Source organism: Pinus tabuliformis, chromosome Q (genome assembly GCF_031772625.1).
Source record: "Pinus tabuliformis cultivar Carrire ecotype Pingquan chromosome Q, CPIR1, whole genome shotgun sequence".
NCBI lineage: Eukaryota > Viridiplantae > Streptophyta > Pinopsida > Pinales > Pinaceae > Pinus > Pinus tabuliformis.
In genome coordinates, this window is record NC_142296.1 from 972,042,869 (window position 1) to 972,065,569 (window position 22,701).

Consider the following 22,701-nt stretch of genomic DNA (forward strand, 5'->3'; position numbering starts at 1 on the left):
CACAACTGAGGGATCTTAGAAGCTTTGATCTTAGGCATTCATAATTATTGAGTATTTCTCAGCCTAAGGTCATCCTTCATAGGTCTTTCTTGGGGCCTTTCAACTTTTCTTTAAGCATTTGAACCATTAATTGAGCCTCTCCTTTGAATGGGCCTTGGAAATCACGTTATACCTTGCCATTGATCCTATCATTCAAGTGATTTCCTCCATACCGAGACTCCTCCCATCTATTAAAGTTCGTAAAGAGCAAGGGGCATCAACTGAGGTGACAGTGGATCCTTGTCCTATTGTTTCCCCATTTGGTCTTAGTAGTTGTCTGTTGGGTACTCCTCTTAGGGCCCCTACTAGATTGAGCGGTAACAGTAACCAAAGTGTTCTTAGGCTAAATAACCCTCAAGGGCTTTTCTAATAAAATCACCCATGGATAATTTTTAATAAGGCTCTAGGTGAGATGAAATGTAATTCCAAGATAATGGGCTCACAAGTGACAAGACCCTATGGCTAAGTCTAAATTTGTTACTAAGTCTAAAACCCCTTACCAGTCACCATCATAAATTGGACTCAACTGTTTCTAGAGATTCCCCCTTGTGCCGAAGGAAATCCAGCTTAAAGAGAGTGAAGAAACCACCGTGTTAGCATTGGGTAGCCCTTCTTCATTTATCCCTAGGGTCTTACAGCTTTCTCACATAAAGTGATGGTTTGGAAAGTAACATCTACTTTTATTTTTAAAAAGGTAAGTTCTTCTAAGCATGCCAAGTATGACATTTAGATGAGTACATGCTGCATACTTGCTATATTCATATTGATTAGGTATTAGTCAGTCAATACTTGCCATACTTGAGAATCTTTGCGAGTACTTGCTGAGTGTGCCAAGTATCATATGTCAATATTTGCCATGGTCATAAGTGCTTTTTTCTGCATTAAAAATGTTTCTTTTGAGTTTTTGCACAATGCCAAAAATGCTTAGTACAATTGTGCCAAGCATGCCAATGTACCATCAGTCACCTGCCTCAGAGAGTATGAGTCAAGTATGGTAACTATGAATCTAAAATTTGTTTCTTTCTATTTGTCATTTTTAACATGGCTACTTGTGCAGTACATGAATACTTTTTTTTTCTAATTTGAATCAATTAGTTCATTATAAGATATGTTTGTCTATTTATATTATTGACAATTGCATAAATATGAAATCATAGCTCCCTCTCTTCCCTCAACCAAATACGATACAAGATTTAAAAATCTGTATGCATACATCTATATGCACATAACCAATTATCTCGAATGCCTCAATCGTTTCACTTTATCAAACAAATAAAAAAGAAATACAGCAGAAGCACAGAAAAATCTTGTTTGTATTGAAAAGGTGAAAGCACACCATGCAAGATATCCTGTCGTGAACTGCAGTGTGCATAAAGATGCCAGCAGCAACTGAAACATTGAAAGAATCAACCATGCCTGTCATTGGAATGCTGCACTTTATATCTGAAAATTCTAACGCTTCTCCAGTTATGCCCCTGCATATACAAATGTACTCCTGTGCATTAGACTTGACTATAAATAAGAGCACGGTAACGGCTAATGTCAAACGTTGAAGGATATTAACAATAACAAAATTTAAACTCTTTCTAGTTATTCCAATAACATAACAGAAACAAAACACTCTGTTTTGTGAGAAGGCTTATGGCTCCAGGTTCAGAGTTTCATCATATGAACAGTTTTCAATTTAATTTTCTATTGACAGGGTCTCACTCAATTTTTGTATATTCCCAGTCATTTATTTCAACCTTGACTAGGATTGTTTTGAATTTATCAGCAGCCACTTGATTCACTTCTTGCAATGCCAACTAAAACTGGATCCCTTCTGGGTTTCCTCTTACTATTTTTTTGCCAGAAAAGGAAAGTGGCCTTATTTTGAGTCCAGAAGCTAGGTTAGGAGGTTTTACAGCTATGTTTCTCGGTCTTGCTCTGGCCTCCACCCTTATAAGACCAGAAACCTGTAATTTATCCTTAAATCCTGCATTTAAGCAAACAAAGCTGCAGACATAGTATAAATAAAGAAAGCCCATGGAGGCAGTCACCTGCATATAGAGAGTGGCCTAAGCTCTAATTCTATTTTCAGCAAAGTCACCAGAAGAGCATGTGCAATTCCAGAAGCAGCAACAATTTGCGTCTGGGAGTGGCACCATCACTAATTTTCTTTTGACCTTTTGAAAGTGCAGCTTGTTGCCCACCAAAAGTGGATGACCCCATAGGAGAAATTTTTCTCCCATAATCTCTTCCAGCCAGCAGCCAGCAGCCAGCAGCCCTTGACAGCCACTAGTAGCCGATGCCGATGTGCCATTCATATCTCCACCACCTGCATCAGTCATATGTTTCCTCATCCATTTGGCAAGAGCACATGTAGGAAGGTGGGCTTCCGATATAAAGGTACTTTATTAATTTTGCATTTGGGTGCTTGCGCTTGTTTGTAATTTTGGCATTTGATATGGATTATGGGTTAACTTGGAAGCAAGAGGAGTTTGACCGTCATCTTGTTCCCTCAGTTTAAATGGGGGGTTAAGTTTTCATCCTAGTCTAGTGAGACCTCCCCTAATGGCTCAATGGGTATAGGAGGGGCACTACTTGGGAAGCCCCGATTGAGAGAGCGTAGCCTCATCTCTCCCTATTCCATACTTACCAATTTTCATCCTACATTACAAACTCCATATTCTAACTCCATTCGGGTTCAACTAATCATTGGTTCTTTGGGATTTGGCACCATACATCCTCATACCTAGGTAAGACCCGGAACTTGGCCCTAAGAGGTTGATGCAACTAAAAGAACAAGAAAAAACATATGATAGCCGCAAGCAAAACAAAAGAAGATGAAAATGCAAAAGCTTTCCAAAACATACACATTAACATGTGGGCAAAAGCCTAGCATAAGCTCTACCTCACTCATCATACCCATCACTTGGTTCCTAAGCACATGTTGCTCTTCATATTATGAGAAGAAACCCTTGCATGTCCCAACTCTTAGTGGGAAATGAATTGCTTTTCCATTAAAGGGGTAATAACTGACATACAACATACAAAGAAAGCTCTAACCCTATGAGCTATGAGCAATAATACAAAGAAAAATCAAGAAAAAGTAAAAGGCGCACAAGATGGGTGGGAAAACAAAGGTCGAGTTTGTATCTCATGCATCCACAATGGCTCCCTCCCCACATATATACGCTCAGGATGAGGAGGCCATCATAGCTAGTCCCTTCGACCATGGCACTTGTATGAAAATTCCTACACTAAAGGAACCCCTACTGCAACAAATCTGAATCTACTTCACCTACTTGATTTTTAAATTACATTCATCAAGTTATTCTTCTGAATACTGAAGTAAATTACTTCTGTAGCCTACACTAATTAAATATTTGATCTCATGAAACAAAAAACAGAGCAAAGAACAAGATACATAGGACACACTTATTTTTGGACACAATAGTCCTTGGAAAAATCCAATGCAAGAAAACCGGTGCAACAACTCTGAGGGTTTATAATTATGTAGGAGAAATATCTGAATACAAATTTAGGATGTTCATCAAGCAATCATTCACAGAGAAAAATACTAGTGGAAAATCTGAGTGGGTTTTACCTCACTTCACCAGGTAGAATTTCGACTGATCCGGCACAAGACTAGGTAACCCCAGCTACTTTTGCGTTGGCCCTGCGTCAGCGTTTCAAGCTCTGCATCAGCCCTGTGTCACCTCTTCTGCTCTCTGTGTCAACTATCTCGACTGTTCCGGTAGTTCCAGATGTTCTCGACAGTTCCGGCTTCTGCGTGACAAGCAACTTTTATGTTATGCGTTGGCCCTTTTGGCTCTACATCAAGGTTGTGTGGGCCAAGACTGACCCAACGTCAACTCTCTCGGCTACTGCACTGCCTCTCTGTAAGCTCTTTTCGCCTCTCTGTCAAAATTCTCCGGAAATTCCTTCTCCCAGATTCTCACTGCCCATTTGCTGCAAGATCTCCCCAATCAATTTTCCTCCTGAGAACTTCTCACCTCAGAAAATCGATTTCCCCAATCTTTGTGTGTGTGTTTCCAAATGAACCCCAAGCCTCCATTTTATACTTTTTTTTCTGTTGAGTCTTCAACGACCGAGATTAAGTCTCAAATCAACAGCTAAGACTAAAACATGACTTGATCTGCCTTCTAGATCATTCTCGCCCATATTTTGATTAATATCCATTAATATTTTAATTTCCCTAAGTTTAGACTTAGGAACTCCATTAAAAATATTAATTATTTTAATAAAATATAATCCGGGTGGAATTTCACCAAACAGTTTTTGGGTTCTTTAGAAATCATGTGGATTAGCCTCTCTACCAATTTTCAAGGCTAGAGCACTTTCGATGCTATCAAAAACTAACACTCACTCTTAGCGAGGAAAGTGCTATAGCGACAATGTCCACCTGCATGCTACTCTATTTTGAAGCACCTCCTTTCTGCACTATTGCTGCCACCAACATTGTGCTGCTGCTGCTACTATACTGCTGCCAATGACACTGCCATTGCCACTACTGCATCTATACTACAAGTCCCTCTCAAATGCTGCATCTGTTATGCTACTAGCACTGCCACTGCTAAACACTGCATCCGTACTGCAACTCAGTTGCTGAGAGAAGCAACTCTAAAACATCCAAAATTAGTTGAACTTAACTGTGTTCAGCATAATACAATGAATGTTGGAATCTAAGTGCTGCTGATTTTGACCCTTTGAATCTTCTGCGTTGCCACTGACTCCTGCATTGCGGCCAACCCTGCTCTGCGCTGATCAATCTTTGGTCCCCAACTACTACATTTGTCCTCCAAACAATCCACTGCATCGTCTGACACTAAGTTCATCTCGCTACTACTGAATCTTGGGCTCTCGTAGCAAGTGTTGATTTGGGGTAGCATCAGATGTGCTCTAACCATGAAAATTGGTGGAGAGGCTTAAGCACATGAGATCTCCAAGACCTAGAAATGGTTTGGGGAAATTCCACCCGGCTAGAGAGATATTAAAATAATTAATATTTTTAATGGAGTTCCTAAGTCTAAACTTAGGAAAATTAAAATATTAATGGGTATTAATATAAAACTGGGTGAGAATGTTCTAAATGACATGGATCAAGCCAAATCTAATCTTAGCCGTTGATTAGAGATTTAATATTGGTCGTTGAAGACTCAACAGAAAAAGTATAAGAGGAGGCTTGAGGGTCAGCTGGAAATACACCAAGATTGATCAGTCAGTTTGATTTTATGGAGCGGGGTTTGCTGAGAAAATTCGAACAAGTGATCCCAGTTGCAACGAGGGGCAGTGAGTGCATAGCAGAGAGACAGAGATAGTGTTGAAGGACCAACGCAGAGATTGAGGAGGCTACGCAGTGCCAGCAGGAGCCATGCAGAGGGTTAGAGTGACTGTGCAGAGGCTAGTAGGGCTTGCATGGGTGACGCAGAAGGCCAGAGCGCTAGCGCATAGCAACAAAAGGCTAACGCAGGGGGTTTCTGAGTGATGCAGAGGCCAGGAGGGCTGACGCAGAGCTTTAGAGAAGCGTCGAAGAGATTTTCGTGGAGTGGACTTGTTGAATATTTGCTTCCAAAGAGAGGTATTGCTGCCAAATAGAGTTCTCTACTGGGTGAGCTAGTTTGGCACGCTACTTGTACTCAAGAAAGATAATTAATAATAAAACCCTTAGAACTACTGCATCGATTTTCCCAAGTTGGGTTTTTCCAAGGACGATTGTCCAAAAATAACGGTGTCCCTTGTGTGTTTGTCTATTATTTTCAGTTGATGATCTGTAGATGGTTGAGACTGCATTTGTGTTTATTTTCAGTATTTATATGGTTAAATAACTTGTTAAGAAATAAACACGTAGGTGAAATAAACCAGATAATGCAGAAAGAATTTCTGACAGGTTAAACTTAGAAATTTCAACATGGTATCAGAGCATTGCAGATCATGGGAGAGCTGAAGGCACTAGCTAAATTAGAAAATTTGCAACAGAAACAACTGTCCCAAGAGACAGAGTTGTTCCTAAGCAAAAGGCAACAGAGAAGGAGTGACACAGAGGGTCGCGTCATCATTTCAATCCAGAGAAAGGGCTAGCGCAGAGGCAGGAAGAGGCAGAAGAGGCCCACGAAGAGCCACGTCATCCTATTCAGTGAGGTAGGCTTGATGCAGTTGGCCAAAGGAGCGTTTTAGCCTTGTCGGGATTACGCAGAGCTAAGAGGGTTAATTTCTTCAACTGTTGGGGCCTAGGAAGCTATGGGCATTGTGGCTTGGGACGCTGGTGGGGTGTTGTTGTTGTTGAAGCAGAACAATACCTAACGGGATAGAACCAAGGTAGCAGGAGTCACTGCCTTGAGGGATTTCTAGCCAAGAAATCTAGATACGTGTTGCAGGTGCATAAAGGATCGAAGGGGAGCAGTTTCACAGTTGGCAGGAGGATTTCCAGGAGGGAAATCGAGACTCAGAGGGAGTCCAGGAGAGAACTTCAAGAAGGGACGTCGAGACTCAAAGGGAGTCCAGGAGAAGAGCGAAGATGGCAATGAAGACTGAGCGATCAGTATAGGTTGGACGGGGTTTCTATCATGTCCCTTCTCAAATACATTTGTAACCGAGTGCTGCTACACAATTTTGCACAATTTTGGCTAAGGAAGATAACCCATCATTTTTGACCTAGGGACTTAGGAGGCAATTGAACTTTGTTTGGTTCCTAGTGGAATGTGGGGGCCACCCACATGGGAGTTCGAATTGGGCCATTCGAATAGCTTGAAGGGGAAAGTCGAATAGGTGGATGGAGGGGCCCACATGAGGCTAGGGAGACCCAAGGGGTTATAAGGAAGGAGCAACTCTCATTTTGGATTCATTCATACATCTTGCAAACAAAATCACTTCACTGTTCACTCTGCTGTTTAGCTGAGTCGCCTGGCTGTTTAGTCACAAATCTCTCAAACGGGAGATTCAACCTCTACTTCGGGGGACCATCCATGCCCGCCCTAGAGAGGCAGTTATACAAGGATTTCAAGAGTTTTGAGGCAGTGACATAGCACCACTAACCAGCGCAAAGCAAGGAGTGTGTATTTCTGGGCAGCCAGGAAACACACAGAGGGAGATTGAGGCAAGCAAAGATCTGATTGCTTGTTCGGGAGTTGGGGAGCTGAGGTAGCAACATTAGACCAGTGTTCTTGCTGGGTTTTACAGCCAGCTGAGCTAGCATTCCAGCGATTCCAACTGTTGGGTTGGGGGACAACGCAAAGGCAACACAACAGATTTTCGTGGTACTTGGGAGCAGCGGAGTTGGGCCAAGAGATCATCCAAGGATTTAGGGATTGGATAGCACGGGTGAACTCAAGATTTTGGAGAAGTTTTCAGGTGGATTTACAGGCAGTTTCTAGCAACTCGAAATTGGCAACTATAGCTGAGGTGAGGCTCCAAGGGGGTCAAAAATCAAAAGTCTAAACCAGACAAAATCCTTTCTAGGTTTTTGACAAGGATCCCAAATATAAAGTTTCATAATTTTCTGAGCACCGAAGGTGGGGTTTTAAGCCATATCTTTGCAGCAGAGAGTGTAGAATTGTTGGGGATTGAATAGTGCCTTTGGCAGTCGATTTTGGGAAGTCCAAATCAGGCCAAACCATTTCTGGGTTTTTGTGGGTTTTGGCCAAGGAGTCCGAGTTAAAAGCATATAAATTTCTGGGCAGTTTCGGTGCACCTTCCAACCATTCGAACTTCAACAAAGCAGAGGTTTCTAGGCAACACAGTGCAGATTGGTGAAGCAGTTGGGAAGCCTTCAGCTCAGCGATATTCCTACCTGGGATTGGTCCTACTTGTCCTTTCAGGCAAGCCCAGGTGCACCATTCCATCATCTATTGTATTTGACTTGCAAAAATATAATAAAATGGCTCAGAAGTTCTCCATTTGCAGCTTTTATATGGGTGTTTGCTGAATATTTCGTTTTTGTAATTTACTGCATGTATTATTTGCTTGTTATCACTTGTATTCCTATTAAGGATCATTACAGTGGTATCAGAGCCATAATTTTGGCTCATCCTGTGGGAAAGATTAGAATCAAACAACATGGTGGTCACCTGGAATGAGGTGGTGAGGATACAACAATTGATGATTGATGTGAGGAATAAATTGATTCATTCCTCAGTTGGGAATCTGGACATGATTGCAACTGATGTGGAGTTATTGGGGGAAAACTGGAGGGCATACCAATCATTGGGTCATGGCATTCAGGCGTCCCTCTCTTTTTCGGAATTTTGTGAACTAAGGGGTATGCACAAACCAATGGAGATTCAGTGGGATTTTGCAGGGATGATGAGAAGTATTAAGAAAAAAGACGAAAGAGTAGTTGAAGGGGCCATGGTTGGCAAAGAGATAGTTGAGCATACACCCATTAATGAGGTGTCATCCATTGATGAGGTATTCGAGGTTACCGAGTTCTCAGGTGATAAAAATGCACCACAAGTTGGTGAGGTGTCGGAAGACAGCTCCACTGTTGTTGAGGAGCTGATAGGTACAGAGGCCTCCAGATCTATGACAGAGTTTCTAGACGACAGATGCCTACAACTGACTAGTGAGCATATCGTGCATAACGGGTTGTCTATGTGTTGATTTGGGGTAGCATCGAATGTGCTCTAGCCATGAAATTTGGTGGAGAGGTTGGGGCACATGAGATCTCCAATACCCAGAAAGGGGTTGGGCAGATTCTAAATAGATCAAGAGATATTAAAATAAATAATATTTTTAATGGAGTCCCTAAGTCTAAACTTAGGGAAAATAAAATATTAATGTGTATTAATATGAATCTGTGTTAGAGTGGTCCAAAAAACATGGATCAAGCCAGATCTAATCTTAGTCGTTGATTAGGGACTTAATCTCGGTCGTTGAGATGTCAACAGGAAAAGTAGAAGAGGAGGCTTGAGGTTCACTTGGAGAACACACCAGATGATCAATCATTCTATTCTTTAGAGCGGGGTTTGCTAAGAGAAATAGAATCAAGGATCGGGAGAGCAACTGAGGGCCATTGACTTCAGAGGAACAGAGAAGGCAGAGATTGTGCCGGGAGAGCAGCGCAACAGCCAAAGAGGGTGACGCAAAGCCTGCAAGGGCTCACGCAGAGGTAGCCAAGTGTTGCGCAGAGCACCAGAGGGGCCAGCGTAGCTGACGCAGGGCCTCCTGGGGCTAACACAGGCCAAGAAAGGCTTACAGAGGGCCAACGTGAGACAGAGAGGGGCTGATGCAATCCAGATTGGGTAGACGCTGGGGTTGTAGGAGCAATTTTATGCTGAGGAGCTGCCAGAAGGGTTTTCTGGGGTTTCAGCCAGGAGATTTCTCTCAAATTGTGAGGTATAGCTACTAAGGAAATTCTCTGTTGGGTAGGCCAGTTACGGCACCCAGATTGTACTATGATATTGCTTAATAAGAAAACCCTCAGATAGCTGCACCGATTTTCCTGCATTGGGTTTTTCCGGGGACATTGATCCAAAAATAATGGTGTCATGTGGTGTGTTTGTTCTTGTTTCTTTTAGTTGTTGATCTGTAATAGGTTGAGCATGCACTGGTGTTTATTTTTAGTATTTACCTTGTAAATAACTTGTTAAAAAAAAATTAACAAGTAGGTAGGAATAAATCAGGAAAAGTGCATGAAGGGTTTCTAAATTAAGTAAACTTAGAAACTTCAACATGGTATCAGAGCGTGATTGCAGATCACAGGAGGACTAAGAGACATTAGCCAAGCGGAGCAATAGCAGCAGAAAACAGTTGTCTCGAGGTGACAAAAGTTGTTTCTAGCAGCGGAGAGGCCAAGAAGTGTGACGCAAAGCCAGCCAGAGCCACGCAGAAGAAGTCGGGAGCTACGCAAAGCCTCAGAAAGGCCAGTGTTGCTGGTACAGAGGGCTAGAGGGCTGACGCAGGGCATCCCAAGGCTGATGCAGTGCCAGAGTGAGGCAGAGAGGGGCTGACGCAGTTCACAGAGAGGCAGTTGCTGGAGTCTAGAAGGCTGCAGAAATATTGCAGAGTGGAGTTGGTGAGGTACTGTAGTCAGAACAATACCTGACAGAGCAGGGCCAGAGGAGTTATTACCGAGGGTTTCTAGCCGAGGAACCTGGATCAGCAGTGTAGTTGCACAAGACAATCAGAGTAGGGGACATCTCAACAAGCGGCAGAAGGATTTCCAGGAGGGAAATCAAGACTCAGAGGGAGCCAAAAGAGAACATCCAGACGGGAAGTAGAGACTCAGAGGAGTCGAACAGAGAAATTCCAGGAGGGAAGTAGAGGAGTGTCATGGCACTACACGGGGTAAGAGACAAGGATAGACTAGACGGAGCATCGAACTTCGCAGTCTGGAAAGCCAGAATCTTATCAGTGCTTGATAGGAAATGTGTCAAGAACATCGCCTTGAAGGTTATAACTGTCCCAGTCGACCCCAATGATAACGACAAGTACGAAGAGGCGATGGTGAGGGCCAAGTGCATTATCCTTAACGGGGTCAAGGATCATGTGGTACCACATATAGCCGAAAAGGAAACGGCATTTAAGATGTGGGAGGCTCTCAAGAACCTGTACCAGCATACTTCTGTGCAGAGAAGAATGTTGCTCGAGAACCAGATGAGGTCATATCAGATGAAGAAGGGTCAATCAATTGACACCTTCCTCGGAGGACTAAATGTGATCCGAAACCAGTTGACTGCTATAGGAGCGACACCGGATCAGGAGCTTATGGTGAGGACAACCCTGAATGCTATCTCAGAAGATTGGGAAGTGTTTGTCCAGAGTATCCTGGGTAGAGGGACTCTCCCACCTTGGGAGGAGATGTGCGCAGCTCTTTGCCAGAAAGAGATTAGACAACAGACGAAGATAGGTAGCAACAGCAAAGGGATCAAGGTCAAGGAGGAGGAGGAGGATATGGCCCTAACATCTGAGGGAAAGCAGGAGAAGCGAAAGAAGAAAGATCTCTCCAAGATCAAGTGCTTCCACTGTGGGTAGATGGGTCATTATGCGACCCAGTGCCCAAGGAAGAAGAGTAAGGGAGAGTCTTCCGAGACTAAGGTAGCACCAGCACGGGCGGAGAAGGAAGTTTTGACAGACGATGACTGTGCCATGAGTGCACATACACCACTTGAGCAGAAGTGGGGAGACATCGAGCTATAGTCAAGCAAACTACAGGCGATGAGGGGCAGGATCCTTGAGGTACCCAGCCTCTTGGATTAGACCTTGCTACAGGAGCCTTGACGAGGAGTAGCAGGACGAGCTGAGTGGGTAGAGATGGATGCGGATGGAGCGACAGAGAGAGCTACAATGTAGAGCTAGCAACCTGCAGTAGTGCGAGAGGCACAAGAATGTTGCACCAGTGCAGGACAACACAGAGAGGTGTGCAACAGTGCGAGATGCAGGGAGTTGTCGTAGCAGCACAAAGTTCAGAGAGGAAGCACTTGTCAACGGCAGAGGGAGCTTCAGCATCAGGAGGGTCTCTAGCCTAACAGGGAGGTCAAAGTTGGGAGATCAGTTACTTACTTCTCAGTAACTGAGTTGCAGTGCACCAGTGAGCAGCACGATGCACCATGAAAAGAAGAAGTGCAGTGTTGGAAGGAAGGACTAGCAGTAGCATGGATGCAGAGGGAGCTATTGTACAAATGCAGCAGTGGCAGTGGCAAAACCATGGGCAGCAGTACAAGATGCAGCAGTGCAGAGGATGTTGGGCCGGAAGGCCTAACATCAGCACAGGTACCGATGCTAAATGATCAGAGTAATACTCAGTGAGGAGTATTGCTAGAGCACAGTCCTCGCTAAGAGGGAGTGTTGATTTAGGGTAGCATCAGATGTGCTCTAGCCACGAAATTTAGTGGAGAGGTTGGGGCACATGAGATCTCCAATACCCAAAAAGGGTTTCGGTAGATTCTAAACAAATCAAGAGATATTAAAATACTTAATATTTTTAATGGAGTCCCTAAGTCTAAACTTAGGGAAAATAAAATATTAATGTGTATTAATATGAATCTGTGTTAGACTAGTCCAAAAGACATGGATCAAGCCAGATCTAATCTTAGTCGTTGATTAGGGACTTAAGCTCGGTCGTTGAGATGTCAACAGGAAAAGTAGAAGAGGAGGCTTGAGGGTCACTTGGAGAACACACCAGATGATCAATCATTCTATTCTCTAGAGCGGGGTTTGCTAAGAGAGATAGAATCAGTGATCGGGAGAGCAGCTGAGGGGCATTGAGTACAGAGGAACAGAGAAGGCAGAGATTCTGCTGGGAGAGCAGCGTAGCAGCCAAGGAGGGTGACGCAAAGCCTGCACGAGCTCACGCAGGGCCACAAAGTGGCAGCCAAGTGTTGCACAGAGCACCAAAGGGGCCAGCGTAGCTGACACAGAGGATTCCAGAGCTGACGCAGGGCCTCCTGGGGCTGATGCAGGCCAAGAAAGGCTGACGCGGGGCCAACATGAGACAGAGAGGGGCTGACGCAGTCCAAATTGGGCACATGCTGGGGTTGCAGGAGCAATTTTGTGCTGAGGAGCTGCCGGAAGGGTTTTCCGGGGTTTCAACCAAGAGATTTCTCTCAAATTGTGAGGTATAGCTGCTAAGGAAATTCTCTGTTGGGTAGGCTAGTTACGACACCTAGATTGTACTATGATATTGCTTAATAAGGAAACCCTCAAATAGCTGCATCAGTTTTCCTGCATTGGGTTTTTTCGGGGACACTGGTCCAAAAATAATGGTGTCATGTGGTGTGTTTGTTCTTGTTTCTTTTAGTTGCTGGTCTGTAGACTGTAATATGTTGAGCATGCACTGGTGTTTATTTTCAGTATTTACCTTGTAAATAACTTGTTAAAGAAAAATTAACAAGTAGGTAGGAATAAATTAGGAAAAGTGCATGAAGGATTTCTAAATTAAGTAAACTTAGAAACTTCAACACTATGGAGGAGCAGTCAAAGGCTGATCTCGAGCCCGTGATGGAGGAGGATGTGCAACCATCCTTTGGGCTAGCCATTGATCAGGGGAAACATAGAGGTCACACATTGGGTTTTCAACACAGTGCACTTCAAAGGCCCAATGGCGGGGTCTATAGCGTTATCAAGCCACCCTTATGCGTTGGATTGAGGGAGGCTGAGTTGTCTAGACGTACCCGAGGGGGTGGACAGGTTAGCAGGACTGAGCTGAGCATGATACCACATCAACTTGGGGGGCTTGTTCCTTCCATAGAGGATTACACATTTGATCTCTCCTTTGGGATTGGATGGCGAGAGGTACTAAGCTGGTACTCGATGGAGCAAGTTAGGCGGTTGGATACATCCATGGCCACATGTCAGCAGAGGCCATGGATTACTAGAGGGACTTGAGGGCTGGACTATTTTTGGGATCCAGGTGGGATTTTCCATCACATCATAGCACTGGTAGGTGATGGTAGTAGCTACGGGACGGATTTGACGCTTGAGCACACCCAAATTTTCAGATCTCCATCAAAGCCCTAGTCAACACTAGTGACAGGATGGTTTGACAGGCGAGCAGACAGATTTCATGAGTTTTCTTTGCATATTGACGGTGCGTGGAGTCACAGGGTGACTAGCTTACTATGGCAGGAGCTGGTAGGAGGAGGTGGCATTGACAGGCTATTAGACAGGGCATTGTATGGAGAGAGGGATATCTTACTAGCATATGGGACGTAGGGACTATTGAGGATAGGCATAATAGTGTCATTTCCGTTAGCATGTCAGGAGTCGGGCCGCTCAAGTCCTTCAGAGCAGATGGGGGGATGTAGCCCACATCATGGAGGGTGTACTAGCAGAGAGGTCGTTATTTTGGTCCATGCAGAATACTATATGTTACAGGGTGGTACAACAGTGGGCACTGGTACACAAGTCTACACAGAGTATGTCATAGCGTCCAATGTTGTGTAGAGGGATACAGTCTGATGTATACAGACACAACATTAGGCCATAGCATCCAGTGGTGTGCGGGGCTATGGAGCGAGGAGCAGGAGCCTGCAGAGGAGCATGGAGATGCAGGGTGGTGTGTCATAGTATGTTGGACTGTGTTGTGGAGTGGGAGTGCCTCACATCGCATTGAGTACATGCAGGGAGTGACAGGTACAGTGACACAAGCCGGACACAGGCCAATACAAGATGACATAGCCATAGCCGAGGGTATCCAGCGGTGTACAGGGGTAGGCTGTGGTGTACAGTGGCATGTCTAGGAGTACTAGGATGATCGATGGTATGCAGGGGTGTATAGTGCCACACAACGAGGTCTTGGAGTGTTGCATCTAGGGAGCCCTTGGACGGAAACACTAGACATACCTTTGGGTGTAGTTCACCCAGGATTGACGGGGACAGTAATGAGCGATACTCAATGGTATCCACGGGGTTTCACACGCCTGACCCTCCTCTACATCCCTCACGGGCGTAGACAATTTTGTTGTCAACTTTCTGCACTCTAGGCATGAGCAGCGGAGGACGAGGAACTCACCCTCAGTTGACAACCACAGGTTGCGGGATGAGGTGATCATTTGCAGGGGTGGCATATCATTCATCACCAAGCCTATGTCTAGGGAGTTAGTTACGAGGGAGACATGTGTCACTCTTTTCTTAGGGCATGTCAGGACCATGCATGAGCAGAGGATACCGGGTATGACTGAGGTAGTTCCCCAGTATGTGTCCGGGCTTCAGACCTTATATTGGCACATTATCGAGAGGACGGATGGCAGACCCAAGGGAGATGGTTAGCAGGGACAGGAGGGATCCACATGCCCTGAGACGATTACGAGTATCAGATACCCATCTTTTGGTTGCATTCAGGGGGTAGCTCTTTGGCACACGTGGCTTCCAGCAATCATCAGTACTACATAGTGGCAGGCACCGGGAAACTTAGTACGCATCAGATTAGCCCACGATATATGGAGCCTATATAGTGATCATATGCAGGGACTAGAGACGAGGGCCAGAGGGATTCCATCAGTTGATAGGGCTATGCCGCAGCAGGTATGGCTATGGGATGCAGGGATTCAGTGGATCGATATATCACTCGTCATGAGCGAAGTCATGGCAGAGCGTGATATAGTTCGCTCTTGGGATGACACATGGGGGTTCACAGAGGGTTTCATCATATGGGGAGGCAGACATTCTCTGTTGTTGCATCAGTTCGGAGTTAGATTTGGATGGGTAGGCCTTGGTGCCATGGAGATGCCCAAGCAGGATGTGTCTCACCTCTTTTAGTATTCCACCATTGAGTTCCAGGAGAGGAGGATACTAACTATGCACAATGGGGAGTATCACATAGTCAGAGTAGTGCAGCGTCAGCATGGTGGCACCACTCTAGGACTAGCAGGGGACTGGGGCATCACAACTCTTCACAACTCAATAACCTTTAGGGATGCGTCGACTACTACAAGGGGAGATCATACAGATCTTCCATTGGGCTTTAGTGAGTCATTGATGGAGCAGGGGACTTTTGGTACTTTCACTGGGCAAGATAGTGAGTGGAGTGAGGGGAGCTTCATGTTGGACAGGATTGCCTGGGATCTTGGTATTTCAGGATTCTTTCATATCAGGACAGTGCAGAGGTCAGGCACGATCCAGTGGCACATCTAGGACCCTGGCACATTTTGTAGTGAAAGTGGAGAGAAACAATTAGAGGGGATGCTTATTCAGGCATTGCTTGAGGACAAGCGATTTTTGGTGCATTGGAGGAGCTTTCCAGATGAGGATGCCACAAAGGAGGGTGAGCACATTTTGAAGCACCCAACTTTGAGGTTACTTGAGGGCAAGCAACATGTGGGAGGGGAGGACTGTCATGTCCCTTCTCAAATACATTTGTAACAGGGTGCTGCTACGCAATTTTGGCTAAGGAAGAGAACCCATCATTTTCGACTTAGGGACTTAGGAGGAAATTCGACTTTGTTTGGTTGCTAGTGGAAAGTGGGGGCCACCCACATGGGAGTTCGAATTGGCCCATTCGAATAGCTTGGAGAGAAAGTCGAATAGGTGGATGGAGAGGCCCACATGAGGCTAGGGAGGCCCAAGGGGTTATAAGGAAGGAGAAACTCTCATTTTGGATTCATTCATACATCTTGCAAACAAAATCACTTGACTGTTCACTCTGTTGTATAGCTAAGTCAACTGACTGTTTAGCCACGAATCTCTCAAGCGGGTGATTCAACCTCTACTTCGGGGGACCATCTGTGCCCGCCCTAGAGAGGCAGTTATACAAGGATTTTAGGAGTTCTGGGGCACTGACATAGCACCACTAACTAGCGCAGAGCAAGGAATGTGTATTTCTGGGCAGCCACGAAACACGCAGAGGGAGTTGGGGAGCTGAGGTAGCAACATTAGACCAGCGTTCTTGTTGGGTTTTACAGCCAGCTAAGCTAGAATTCCAGCAATTCAAACTGTTGGGCTGGGGGACAACGCAAAGGCAACACAACAGATTTTTGTGGTACTTGGGAGCAGCGGAGTTGGGCCAAGAGATCATCCAAGGATTTAGGGATTGGATAGCACGGGTGAACTCAACATTTTGGAGAAGTTTTCAGGTGGATTTACAGGTAGTTTCTAGCAAGTCGAAATTGGCAACTATAGTTGAGGTGAGGCTCCAAGGGGGTCGAAAATCATAAGTCTAAACCAGCGAAAATTCTTTCTGGATTTTTCTAGGTTTTGACAAGGATCCCAAATATAAAGTTTCATAATTTTCTGAGCACCGAAGTTGGAGTTTTAAGCCATATCTTTGTAGAAGACAATGTAGAAATGTTGGGTATTGAATAGTGCCTTTTGGGGTCAATTTTGGGAAGTCCAAATCGGACCAATCCATTTCTGGGTTTTTACGGGTTTTGGCCAAGGAGTCCTGGCTTAAAAGCATATAAATTTCCGGGCAATTTCAGTGCACCTTTCAGCCATTCGAACTTCAACAAAGTAGAAATTTCTAGGCACCACAGTGCAGATTGGTGCAGCAGCTGGGAAGCCTTCAACTCAGCCATTTTCCTACCTGGTTTTGGACCTACTTGTCCTTTCAGACAAACCCAGGTGCACCATTCCATTATCTATTGTATTTGACTTGCAAAAATATAATAAAATGGCTCAGAAGTTCTCCATTTGCAGCTTTTATATGGGTGTTTGCTAAATATTTCGGTTTTGTAATTTGTTGCATGTATTATTTGCTTGCTATCACTTGTATATCTATTAAGGATCATTATAGTTTCCAACTTTGTCATCTGGAAGGCCAGGATCCTGTTTGTTCTGGATAGACATCACATCAAGGGCTTCACCTTGAGAACCATGGCTATCCCAGTTGTTGGAATTTCTACGTCTGACATGTTAGAAACCCTTCATGCATTTTACTGATTTATTCCTACCTACTTGTTCTGTTAATTAACAAGTTATTTACCATGTAAACGCTGGAAATAAATACAAGTACATGCTCAACACATTACAGATCATCAACTGAAGGAAATAGAAACAAGCACACAAGTGACACTGTTGTTTTTGGACTAATGTCCCCAGAAAAACCCAATGCGCAAAAATCAGTGTAGCTATCTGAGGGTTTGATTTATTAAGCAGTTTCAGAATACAATTTCGGTGCTAAATCTGGCTCACCCAACAAAGAAAAATCTCGACAGTAGTACCTCTCTACTTGAAAGCAGATATTCCAGTTGAAACCCCGGATAAACACTCCGGCAACTCCACAACTCCAAAATGCCCCACGAGACCCCAACGTCAGCCTCTAGGGACTGCGTTAGCCTCTCTCTGGCCCAGTGTTAGCCCAACGTCACTCTGACTTGGCCTGCGTCAGCCTCTGGAGGCATTGCGTCAGCCCTCTAGCCCTCTGTGTTACCCACGCTAGCCCTCTAAGGCACTGCGCATCTCCTGGCTGCCTCTGCGTGAACCGTTGGTTAGTTCTGCGTCCCTCTACTATCTCTGCCTCTCTGCTTCTGTATTCACTACCCCTTAGCTGCAACTCTGATCACTCTCTCAACTTTCTCAGCAAACCCAGCCCCAGAGAGTCGAAATCTTGATCTCTTGGTGTGTTCTCCAAGTGACCCTCAAGTCTCCTCTTATACTTTTCTCATTGACAAATCAACGGTTGAGATTAAGTCCCTAATCAATGACTAAGATTAGATCTGGCTTGATCCATGACTTTTGGACCATTCTAACACAATTTTATATTAATTTACATTAATATTTTATTTTCCCTAAGTTTAGACTTAGGGACTCCATTAAAAATATTAATTATTTTAATATCTCCCAAACTGTTTAGAATCTGCCCAAACTCCTTCTGGGTATTGGAGATCTCATGTGTCTTAGCCTCACCACCAATTTTCGTGGCTAGAGCACATCCGATACTACCCCAAATCAACACCAGTTGACCCGGCTGATAATGAAAGGTATGAGGATGCAATGGCCAAGGCAAAATGCATAATCCTTGATGGGGTCAAGGATCATGTAGTTTAGCATATTTCCGAGAACACAACAAAGAAGATGTGGGATACCTTGATGACATTGTATCAGGGCACTTCCGTGTAGAGAAAGATGCTACTGGAGAATCAACGATGGTCATATCAAATGCAGAAGAGGGAGCAAATAAATCTATACCTGAGCAGGTTGCAGGAGATTCGGTACCAAGTTACTTCCACAGGGGCCACGCCGGATCAGGAGTTCATGGTGAGGACCACCCTGAATGCAGTCTCCGAGGATTGGGAGACATTTGTCCAAATCATTTTGGGCAGAGCTAATCTTCCAGGATGGGAAGAGATGTGGGCAGCTCTTCGCCAAGAAGAGATCAGATGACTAACCAAGGCAAGAAGTAGCAACAAAGGAGGTCGAATCAAGAAAGAGGAAAAGGATACAGCTCTGGCATCTGCGAGACAACAGGGGAAGACAAAGAAGAAGGACATCTCCAAGATAAAGTGCTTCCATTTTGGGGAGCTGAGTCATTATGCAACCCAGTGTACCAGGAAGAAGAATAAGGGAGAGGCTTCTTACTCCAAGGCAACTCCAACTAAGGCAAAGAAAGAATTCGAGAAGGATGACGACTGTGCCATGAGTGCTCATTCACCTCTAGAGAAGAGGTGGGGAGACATCAAGCTGTAGTCAGGAGGACTACAGAAGATGTAGGGGAAGGATCCTTGAGGTACCCAAACTCTTGGATCATATCTGGCTACGGGAGCCCTGAGTGACAGTAGAGGATGATGGATGTCGGTAGATTCTAGAAGAAAGATGCAGATGGAGCGACAAGGCAGTGCTAGAGTGCAGTGGTCTTTGGCAGTGCAGTGAGGGTTGCAGCAGTGCGAGAGGCACAAAGGTGGTTGCAGCAGTGCAGAAAGGCACAGAGGTGGTTGCAGCAGTGCGAGAGGCACAAAGGTGTTGCAGCAGTGCGAGAGGCACAAAGGGAGCACAAAATAGCAGCAGAGGTAGCTTCAGCATCAAGGGGCTTCTAGCCTGACAAGGATGTCAGTAGTTGGGTAGATCAATTACTTACTTCTCAGTAACTGAGTTGCAGTGCAGCAATTAGCAGTGGTAGTGCTATGGACAGCACAATGCAACATGATGAGAGAGAGTTGCAGTGCAGATGCAGTGTTGGGATGAAGGACTAGCAACAACACAGATGCAGAGGGAGCTGCAATACAGATGTAGCAGTGGAAATGGCAGAGCCATGGTTAGCAATACAAGAGGCAACAGTGCAGAGGATGTTGGGCAGCAGGCCAAACATCATCACAGGTACTGATGTCGGATGATTAGGGTGATGTTTAGTGGTGGAGCATTACTAGAGCACATTCCTCACTAAGAGGGAGTGTTGATTTGGGGTAGTATCGGATGTGCTCTAGCCATGAAAATTGGTGGAGAGGCTAAAGCACATGAGATCTCTAAGACCCAAAAATGATTTGGGGAAATTCCACCCAGTTAGAGAGATATTAAAATAATTAATATTTTTAATGGAGTTTTGAAGTCTAAACTTAGCAAAATTAAAATACTGATGGGTATTAATATAAAACTGGGTGAGAATGTTCTAAATGACATGGATCAAGCCAAATCTAATCTTAGTCGTTGATTAGAGATTTAATCTCGACCGTTGAAGACTCAACAGAAAAAGTATAAGAGGACGCTTGAGGGTCAGTTGGAGATGCACCAAGATTGATTAGTCAATTTGATTTTCTAGAGAGGGGTTTGCTGAGAAAATTCAAACAAGTGATCTGAGTTGAAGAGGGGCAGTGAGTGCATAGCAGAGAGGCAGAGATAGTGCCGAAGGACTAGCACAGAGATTGAGGAGGCTATGCAGTGTCAACAGGAGCCACGCAGAGGGCCAGAGTGACTGCGTAGAGGCTAGCAGTGCCTGCTTGGGTGACGCAAAAGGCCAGAGAGCCAGTGCAGAGCAGCAGAACACTGACGCATGGTGTTTCTGAGTGACGCAAAGGCCAGGAGGGCTGACACAAAGCTTCAGAGAAGCGTCAAAGAGATTTTTGTAGAGCATACTTGCTGAATATCTGCTTCCGAAGAGAGGTATTACTGCAAGATAAATTTCTCTGTTGGGTGAGCCAGTTTGGCACCCTAGTTGTACTCAAGAAAGCTACTTAATAATAAAACCATCAGAACTGTTGCACCAGTTTTCCCAAGTTGGGTTTTTCCAGGCACGATTGTCCAAAAATAGCGGTGTCCCTTGTGTGTTTGTTTGTTATTTTTAGTTGATGATCTGTAGATGGTTGAGACTGCATTTGCGTTTATTTTCAATATTTATATGGTTAAATAACTTGTTAAGAAATAAACAAATAGGTGAAATAAACCAGATAATGTAGGAAGAATTTCTGACAAGTTAAACTTAGAAATTTCAACATGGTATGTGAGCATTGCAGATCACAAGAGAGTTGAAGGCTCCAGCTAAATCAGAAAATTTGCAACAGAAACAGTTGTCCCAAGAGACAGAGTTGTTCCTAAGTAGAAGGCAACAGAGAAGGATTAATTAATTAAAAATAATTAATTATTTTTAATGGGACCCCAAGTCTAAACTTAGGAAATTAAAATAATTAATGGGTATTAATCTAAAATGTGGGTGTAACTTCTAGAAGAAGACGAGGATCAAGCCAAAATGATCTAAGCCATTGATTAGAAGTTAATATGGGTCGTTGGTTGTCCAACAGAAAGATATAAGAAGAGGCTTGAGGGGCACTTGGAGAACAGACAGAGGAGAGATCAGAAGTTCAATTTTCTGAAGCAGAGCAGCTGTCATAGAGATTTTCGATAGTGATCCTGTGCAGTGAGGGGTAGGGATAATATCTGAAGGGAAATCTTTCCCGATCGGAGAATATTCAGCAGAGAAGGCAAAGAGAGATCCAGCAGAGGCAACGCAGAGCCAGAGAGGATGACACAGAGCCACGCGAAGGCAGCGCAGAAGCCAAGAGGGAATCCAAATATTTGTTGAAGGAATCAATTCCAGAATCTGGAAGCTGAGGTGTGAGATCAGGAGGTGAAATCGAAGTTCTTAGGCAGCAAATCGATCAGCTGAAGGGGTGACACTGTCCCTAGAGGGTGTGACGCTGGGCTGACGCTGTGACTGTGCAGAGGCAACCAAGAGCAATTCATTCAGTGGCTGGATCAGCCAGGATTTCCAGTGATAGTGTGAGGTAACCTCACTTATCTCTCTATTAGTGATATTCTCTATAATTGGATTGTCGGGAAGGCATCCAAAGATTGTATTCAGAAATTACTACTGCTTAATAATAAAACCCTCAGAGTTGCTGCACCGGTTTTCCTGCATTGGGTTTTTCCAGGGACATTTGTCCAAAAATAACTGTGTAGATGTGTTGTGTATTTCTTTCTTGTTCAGTTTCTTGTTTCCGTATTTTATAAATGGTGAAGGTTGCAGTGTATTCGTTTCAGTGTTTACTGTAGGAAACAATAAATAATTTGGTTCAATAATTAACAAATAAGGGAAACATAATCAGTTGCTGCAGTAGAAATTTGGGCATCCAAATTTTCACATGGTATCAGAGCTGCAGGTGAAACAAGAGATCAGTGTTGGAAGAGCTCAACGCTAAAGGAGGAAGGCAGTTTGAAATTCCTGCAGAGGCAGCAAATCAAATTCCCAGAGGGTTTGCGCAGTTCAAGCCAAGAGGGCTAGATTGTCGTGGTAAATCTCTCCCTAAGTGAGTCAACAGAGAGGTAGGATTTCCAAATCGAAATCTATCAACGACAAAGGGAGCAATGCAACAGAAGCTTTAGTGAAGAGGGGTTTTCTAGTGGGACGCAGTTTTTTGCAGGTAGTTGCTAGGCAAAAAGACGTCAGAAGAAAGGTGGGACACTTAGAGGGAATTTTTTTCCTCAGAGAATTCTTAGCCAGGGAATTTGAATTCTCATTTGCCGAGCAGCAGCAAGAGAGAGGAGGTCATTCAACTTTTTCGAAGTGGTAGAGATGGCAGCCAGTGGATTGAGAGATCAGGATCGGTTAGATGGTGCATCCAACTATTTGATCTAGAAGGCAAGGATGTCGTTCCTTCTGGATGAGCATTTTCTCAAGGTCTATGTCGACAACGTGGTAACTGAGCCCACGGATCCAGGTCCGCTCAAGAAGTATAAGGGCGAAATGGCGAAGACCAAAAGAATGATCCTCGACGGAGTGAAGGATCATATAGTTTGTCACATCACTAGCAGAAACACTACCAAGGAGATGTGGGATGCATTGTCGACACTATATCAGGG

The 22,701-nt window shown here is 44.4% G+C and overlaps 1 protein-coding gene across 3 annotated transcripts in view; it reads right to left on the reverse strand.

Moving 5' to 3' along the window:
* LOC149222722 (tRNA/rRNA methyltransferase (SpoU) family protein) overlaps positions 1-22,701 on the reverse strand; it is a 279,828-nt gene that overhangs the window by 136,381 nt on the left and 120,746 nt on the right. For all 3 annotated transcript variants that reach the window (XR_016249442.1, XM_089385602.1, XM_089385603.1), the window contains exon 5: positions 1,376-1,514. Coding sequence is in view for 2 of the 3 variants with exons in the window: in XM_089385602.1 (XP_089241728.1) it covers positions 1,376-1,514 (139 nt within the window). In the remaining variant the exon portion in view is untranslated. The remainder of the gene's footprint in view (positions 1-1,375; positions 1,515-22,701) is intronic.